Source organism: Myotis lucifugus, unplaced genomic scaffold (assembly GCF_000147115.1).
Source record: "Myotis lucifugus unplaced genomic scaffold, Myoluc2.0 scaffold_10, whole genome shotgun sequence".
NCBI classification, from domain to species: domain Eukaryota; kingdom Metazoa; phylum Chordata; class Mammalia; order Chiroptera; family Vespertilionidae; genus Myotis; species Myotis lucifugus.
The window spans coordinates 6,036,371-6,044,213 of record NW_005871058.1 but is presented as its reverse complement, the minus strand read 5'-3'; the positions used below and the strand labels follow the sequence as shown (position 1 = coordinate 6,044,213).

Below are 7,843 nucleotides of genomic sequence, written 5' to 3'. Positions count from 1 at the left end.
AGAAGAAGGGGCAAGGGCTGCGGGGGGATTCCCGAGGGACGCGCCGGAGCAGACGGGGGCGTTGGGGCTGGGGAAGGGGCCGCAGCGGGGTTCGGGGCGGAGGCGGGCGCCCGGCGCCGGGCGCGCGGTCCACTGTACCAGGCTGCGCAGATTGTCCTCCTGAGCCTGGACCGTGAGCGCGGCGGTGCCCGTCAGCGCCCGGCGAGTGAAGTCGACGCTGCAGCGCAGATGCAGATGCTTGGTCCGGCAGACGGACGCCGGAGTGGCCAAGGAGCACGTATCCACCACCGCTGGCATGGCTCTGGGGAGTCCCGTCGCACCCCGATCGGCACCCCGACACTCACACGGCTGGACAACTGGACTGCGAGCGAGAGGCGACAGGAGGCAGGTTAAGAACTGGAGGAGGGATCCGCGGCGCCTGCCGGGAAAGGAAGTTTCTTACTGTCAGAGGAGCGTGGAGGACGGCGGGGAAGAAACTACAAGTTCGGTGATGCAGCGCGACAAGGCGGGCGCTTTGCACGCTGGGAGTGTGTGTGTCCAGTGGAGCGAAGGGAGTTCCAGATTGCGCCTGGGTCGGGGGAGAAGAGAAGGAGGTGGGAGAGTGGGAGCAGATGGAAAGAAGTGCAGCTTTCTTTTTAGTTCCGTTTAAGTTCGGTGGAAGCTGTAATGGCAAAAAAAAAAAAAAGTAAAATTTATTATTGACTGTTATGAATGGTGCGAGTCGGGCGGGGTGAACCAGAATAAGTAGCATACCAGAAGGGTGCCACCCATGTGCAGTTCCTCGTTAGTATAGTGGTGAGTATCCCCGCCTGTCACGCGGGAGACCGGGGTTCGATTCCCCGACGGGGAGATGCAAAAGTCCCTTTTTTTCCTCCCTCTTACGTATGCTTGAAAATGAAAATATTTATACAAACGTTGTACAAGCCAGTGTGTAAGAAATAACCCATTAGGATCTGTTTTGTTGCTGGTTTGCCAAAAAAGTGAGCTCAATTCTGTCGGTTCGTTGTGTGTGTGTGTGTTAGTATTTATTATGTACATTTCCAGGCCCCAGAGATCTAAAACAAAATGTTGATTCCCAGCCTAGAAGTTTAGGAAGATTGTTTCAAGATGCTGTAATGAGAGAGTCCTGTCATATGCGTGTACACTGGCCACAAGGGGAATGCAGAGCTGGGACATGCAGCTCAGCTCCAGAAAAGGTGAGGACGGATTGAGGAATGGTTTGCCTTTAGGATGGGACCTCAGAGTTGAAACTGAAAAACTCGAAGAGCAGGGGTCTCAAAGGACTTTCAGCAGCTGGGCCTTTAATCCTGAATGTATGAAGGGGGGGGGCTTTGAAGAATTTTAAGCAGAGGAATGACATGGTCAGATTTATGTTATCAAGAGAACACTGGTAGTATTCAGAGAGTGGATATAAAAATCAAAGGCAGGAGAGTTAAGAAACTGTTAAAATAGTCCAGGGAGAACATGCTGGGGGCCTGACATAGGAAGGTAGTAAGGATAGAGAGGAAGGAAGGGCTGGAAGGTATACTTAGATACATGGATTCTCAGATTTGAGGAGGAGCCTAATGTGATTCTCAGGTTCTTGGCACCAACGGCTGGGTGATCATTAATGAGAGAGTCTATAAGAGGAGGACAGATTTAGGTAGGAAAGATCTAAGTTTAATATGAAGTTTGAGAATATAAGGGGATCAAAGTGGAGATATTTATGAGCCACTTGGTGTGTCTATGATTCCACAGCTCTGGGGATATTTGGAGTAGACATGAAAACATCACATAATGTGGTGGCTGAAACTATGACCTGGGATAAGTTCAGTCCAAGGACTGTGTAAAGAGCGGTGAAAAGAGGTTGGAAGCTGGGAGAACACCAGCATTTAATAAAACAGGGCTGGAAGTTTGGGGGAATACTTTCACAATCAAATCACCTTCAATTTTATTTGTCAATTATACCTCGATAAAGCTGAAAAATTTTTAAAGGGGTGGGGCCTAGAGTAAGAAGAAGTCATGAAATAAACTAGAGAGGGCCAACCAGCAATGTCATATACAGCCCAGAGAGCCATTAAAATAAAGGGTAAAGAGTCTCATTTGGATTTGTCAAAGGGTTGAAGATGAGGAGAATGGCGATTTGATTGACTTTCATGGTTTAGTTCAGTGGTCAGCAAACTCATTAGTCAACAGAGCCAAATATCAACAGTGCAACGATTGAAATTTCTTTTGAGAGCCAAAATTTTTAAACTTAAACTATATAGGTAGGTACATTGTTATTAACTTAATTAGGGTCCTCCTAAGGCTTAGGAAGAGCCACACTCAGGGGGCCAAAGAGCCGCATGTGGCTCACGAGCCGCAGTTTGCCGACCACGGGTTTAGTTGAAGGTGTATGCCGGCAAGCAGTGGGTTGAGCAATAAAAGAGAAGAGGGGAAATAGGACATAGGCTGCTCTGCCAAGATGCTTGGCCAATGTGGGAAGGAAAAATAAAAGAGGAATAGAGGGGAATGTTGAGAAAGTGTTTTTTTAATTTTTTTTAGGGAGAGGAAACAACATGTTTGAATGTAGAATTGAAAGGGTTTCTAGAGAAAAGGAAAGATTTATAAAGCGTGGGAATAGTTGAGGAATTGAGCGTTGGAGAGTGCTGATAGCTCCATTCTGTACAAAGTGGTCTAATAATCAAATTTGGCTCCAGCACCAGAAAAAGATGATGTACATTTGGGTATAAGGAGTATAAGGAGGATACTCTTATACCTAAATGTATAGACAAAAGAAAACAAAAACATTTCAAACTGTGAAATCCAATACCTTACATCTGTATACACCTCCATTTCATAGGGCCTAAAATCATGACATGATTGTTGTAAACATTTTTTGAGGCCTAAAAGTGTTCTGGGTGTTACCAAATATAGGGTGCCAAATATGATGCAATAGAATTGATACCACTGACTCCCAAATATAGTGTACAAAATTGGCAGTTCACAAACAACAGGAGTGTTATTCATATGCGATGGTGGATTGAGAATAGTTTTAAAAAACGAAGCTTCCCATTGCTTCTATAAAATGAGCATGATATCAGGGCATATATATGAAAGGAGACTTTATCAAGCATGAAAAAGATGATTTATATAAAGTTTTATGAAAGGAAATCGTACATATATTCAGAGGGCTATATGAACAGGAAGTATTCCAGCTCTACTGCTCAGCTGGAAAAGTTACTTAATCCCTCTGGGTCTCAGTCCCCTCAAGATAAATGAGATACCTCTGCCTCATGGGGTTGTTGAAAAGATGAAATGAGATAATGTAGGGGAAGTGCTTAGCACTAAGCTTGGCATAGAGACAGCATTTGTCACATGTTAGCTAGTAGTATTATTTTGGTTGGCCTTTATTTTATTTATTTTGATCATTTTCATACTTATTTTTTCTTGTTCATTAGCAAGAGTTTTTAGGACGATCTGGGAAATGAGAAGCAACCAAACATGGGAAATGAGGAGCAGATTGCGCTGAATTAGCCCTCGAAGGAGCGTTTACAACATTAGCAATGATCATGTTTTTGAAATACATTAACATTTAGGAAATTCAGGAAGTTGCCGTTGGTGCATTAACACTTTCCTTAAAAGGATACACAGACTTTTCATTTTTCTCTTACTTCACACAGACCTTTCCTTTCTTTAAGTAGTCAATGCAATTTGCAGATACTAAGGGCATTCCAGGACACTGCAGCTACCTAGCATAGAGTTGGGGAAGGCTCTGTCCTACCTGTTGGATAATTTACTCCCTAGCACACAGCTATATAGAAAGACCTAAGACGGCATGATGTTAAGATGAAGGCCAAGGCCCAAGGAGAACTATAAATGAAGTTCTAAAGAGACAAGGTCTAGCCTCTAGGCCAGCGGTTCTCAATCTGTGGGTCGCGACCCCTTTGGGGGTCGAACGAACCTTTCACAGGGGTCAACTAAGACCATCGGAAAACACATATATACTTACATATTGTTTTTGTGATTAATCACTATGCTTTAATTATGTTCAATTTGTAACAATGAAATTGGGGGTCACCACAACATGAGGAACTGTATTAAAGGGTTGCGGCATTAGGAAGGTTGAGAACCACTGCTAGGCCCTAGAGTCTAGGGAATTCAGGAATAACAATATAGCATTTGAAATGGGGCTTGAAGAATGAGCAGGATTTTAATCGGAAAAATAGTAGGGGCTATGAATTGAACATGGAAATGTGAGGTGGGCAGCTTTCCAGGTAGACATAGTAGCAGGAATCCAGGCATGACGCCAGAAGCAGAGATGTGTTTGGGAAAGAATAATTTTGGGGGTACAGAACCCTATAAGTTAGTCCAATGCTTCACTTACTCCTTAATAATCTGTCTTCTTTTTTCTCTCCAGGTTATACATCTGGTGTGGCAAAGACCATTAGCTGTCTCCACAACATCTGTATTTCTTTATCTTTAGTAGTAAAACTCTCCTTGTTTAGCAGGACACATGGCCTCCCAGAAGACTACATTTCCCAGACTTTTTTGCAGTTCTGGCCAAGGTAAGAGGAATTGTTAATTATGACCCTTGTAGGAAGGGTTCTTAACAGGGACTTTTGGACTTGTAAGAAGTGTCCTTAACAGGGACTTTTTACATATACTGATTGATTTCAGAGAGGAAGGGAGAGGGAGAGAGAGATAGAAACATCAATGATGAGGGAATCATTGATCGGCTGCCTCCTATACACTCCCTTCTGGGGAACAAGCCTGAAACCTGGGCATGTGCCCAGACCTGAATTGACCTGTGACCTCCTGGTTCATAGGTCGATGCGCAACCACTGAGCCAAGCAGGACTTTTTTTAAACCTTTCCTCTCTTCTGTTATCTGGAATGCAGAGGTAATGGCTAGAGCTCCAACTGCTGTGCTGTGTCATGAGGTTGGAACCATGTGCTGAAGGTAATAGAGCAGCAACATAAGACCTATGACCTGGAAGTAGCCAGGGGTCTGGTGATCATGCAACTCCCCTGTGGACTGCCTACTCTGGGTTTCTTTTCCTTGAGACAGAAAGAAACTTCCTCTTTAAGACAGTGTTATTGTGGGGTTTCTCATTCACAGAGAACTCAGTCTTTACTAAGACACCTGGTCTCCGTTGGATGGTTCTGTCAGTTTGGACCCAGCTACTTACCCTTGTCCAGCGATTTGGCACCACTTTACTGTGGACTATTATATAAGTTTGAAAAAATGTTATTTACCAGCTAGGTCTTTCTTCCCTGTATCTTGTGTTTTCTGCTAGAGCATTATTTCTAGTTTAATCAGACCGCTATCCTGCCTAAAATCCTTCAAGGTCTCACCAATATCGTCAGTAGATATTCTTCATTTTTATTGGGAGATGTGATGGCCTGGGGGTGGTTTAGCCAAGAACCTGTACAACCTGGGCAAGGAGATAAATTGTGATGAGGTGGAGTCAACATATCGGAGCTCCGGTGGGGCCAGATGATGGAAATCAGGGTGCACATCTGAAAAGATAAGGAGCAGTAGGGGCAGAGTGTTTGACAGAATAAGATTATGGATGACTTTCTATTTTTGTGTAAAAGGGGGAGGAGACTATATATAAAATTGGCTCATATCTATGTAAAGTGTTTCTGGATTCTCAAGAAAATCCTGGCATGGTTTACCTATGGGGAGGAAAAGTGAGACAGGCTAGTAAGGCTGACAAGCGGGATAGGGAAATAGAGGCAGACAGTTAAACAAGCAGTTTGCAGCCATCTAATAACTGTAGATGCCAAGCAGTTTGCAACCATCAAGTAAATCCTATCTTCCCTAAACCAAGGACACGTAAGAGTAAAAAGTTTGCACTTCTTCCCAACCAGAGAGTATACAGCTTAAATCACCCTACTTAGGGAGACAGAGAGCAGAAATCCAATTAATGCCATTTGCCAACCACACCCAGATGAAGTTAAGGGGATAAATCTCATTTTGGCACATCAGCATAAAACTGATGAATATTCTATTGAGATCCTCCCCTATGACCTCCCCTAAACTCCCAGCCTTTAAAACACCTCAAAACGAAGGTTCCCACCACCTGTTCTCCCTCCCAGGAGCATGCTCGCACCTTTCCCCTCCCCCTCCTCCTCTTCTTCCCCCACAGGCAAGCATTTCCTAAACCGGGGGTCCTCAAACTACGGCCCTCGGGCCCCATGCGGCCCGCTGAAAACATTTATCCGGCCCGCGGGTGTTTTTGCCGCCGCTGCCTGTCCTGCTTAGCAGCCGACTCATCCCGGGCCCGCAGTGCGCATGTGTGGAATGTCTGCGGGACAGTGAACTGGCCCCCTGTTTAAAAAGTTTGAGGACCTCTGTCCTAAACTCTAAGGGACCCTATGAGGCTTGCAACCAAGGCAGCAATGGGCAGCAGTCGTTCGCCTGGTTAACCCCTGAACCTGTCCCCAAGGCCCCCTTTTCTCTGCCTGCGCAGTGAGCCAAAGCAGACCAGCCTAGGCTCATTTCCCCAGCCCTTACTTGTTTCACTGTCCCCAGCTTTAACAAACATCCTCTAAAATTCACCTGGACTCCTGTTGGGAAATCTTTCCTGCACAAAGTCAAGAACCCACACGCCACCGGCCGGCCCTAGGCAGACCCACTCAGCACCAGGCCCCCTTTCTGGTAACAAACGTAGGGTGGCTAAGAAACAGAAGTGCGAATAGATATTTCAACTGAGTAACCTGTTACAGCCTTTGGAATCTTGATGTACGTGACTATATATTACCTATTCAAAAAATTTGATTGATCAATATTTTTAAAAATAAAGGTCACCAGAACCCAAATCTGCAAGTAAAAACAGAAACAGCCTCCTGGGACTCCCCATGGACATCCAGCTCTCTAGCAGGGGCTCCTTCTAGCCCTGCAGTCTCGCCTCCACAGGCCGTGCTGGATGAAACTTGCCCAAGGAAGTGCAACTTCTCTGCCTCCTGCTGGTCTTCCTTAGGCTGGAAGCCTCTACTTACCCTCACCTCCTCCCCACCCTTGCTCCTTGGCAGGGTTCTCCTTCCCCTGAGGACTCTGCCTCCCTTCCCTGCACTCTGGGCTAGAGTCTACAGAACCTCTTTCCCTAATGGAACAGGGTGTCTAAGACGCCCTTCATGTCTTCCTTCCAGTGAGTGAGAAATGATTTCAGCCACCTTCTTTTTCATGTAGCTCACAAAAATGGTTGAGGCAACCCTGACCTATTTCTGCATTTTCCTCTTAAGTCTGTTTTTGCTTGTGTAAGAATTGTATGTTTATATTTACATCTTTAGTCTATTCTTCATGTCAAGAAAAGGTTTGGATATCTGGGCAGGCCAGAAATGCAAGGAGCACAAGTCAGAGTTCTTCTAATGTTGTAAAATAGCATCAGTGACCTCCCGCCCCGCCTGCCCCCACTCCTTCCACTTCCTGTCTCTCTCGCTCCCACATGGTTGACAGCAGGCAGGGTCTGGTGGAGAGCCTCGCCAGGCCCTGCATCTCCTTCCACACAGGTCTGTCTTTCGTTTCTCTGCTTATACCCTTGGGAGGGACTAGCCTGAACAAGATCGATTGTCAAGCTGTGCTGGGTTGGATCCAGCCCAAGAAATCACTGCTGGTCACGTGGCCTTCTCTCTTAGCCACAGAGTGTGGTTAAGAGACCAGCCGCTTCAGTGTCTCCTAAAAGCCTCATCAGAAATGCAGATCTCATGCCCCACCCCAAAACTGGACCGGAACACAGATCCCCAGGTGATCTGTGTGCTCAAAGGATACTTAAGGGGTTGGAGGAGATGCAGGGCAAGAGTTAATCAAACATGTCAGACAACCTCTGCCAGAGTCCACAGCTCTGGACCCTCAGATCACTTCTCCCTTAATGCCCCAA

The 7,843-nt window shown here is 45.8% G+C and overlaps 1 protein-coding gene and 1 non-coding gene across 2 annotated transcripts in view; one reads left to right on the top strand and one right to left on the bottom strand.

Moving 5' to 3' along the window:
• Nucleotides 1-403, bottom strand: part of LTA4H (leukotriene A4 hydrolase) — a 27,693-nt gene extending 27,290 nt beyond the window's left edge. Inside the window, 1 exon segment of the mRNA XM_006109704.3 lies at nucleotides 139-403. Coding sequence (XP_006109766.1) covers nucleotides 139-297 — 159 coding nt within the window. The 5' untranslated portion in view covers nucleotides 298-403.
• Nucleotides 404-778: 375 nt separating this feature from the next.
• On the top strand, nucleotides 779-850 carry TRNAD-GUC. The gene has a single exon. It is a non-coding gene; the product is annotated as a tRNA-Asp (tRNA).
• Nucleotides 851-7,843: the final 6,993 nt, after the last annotated feature.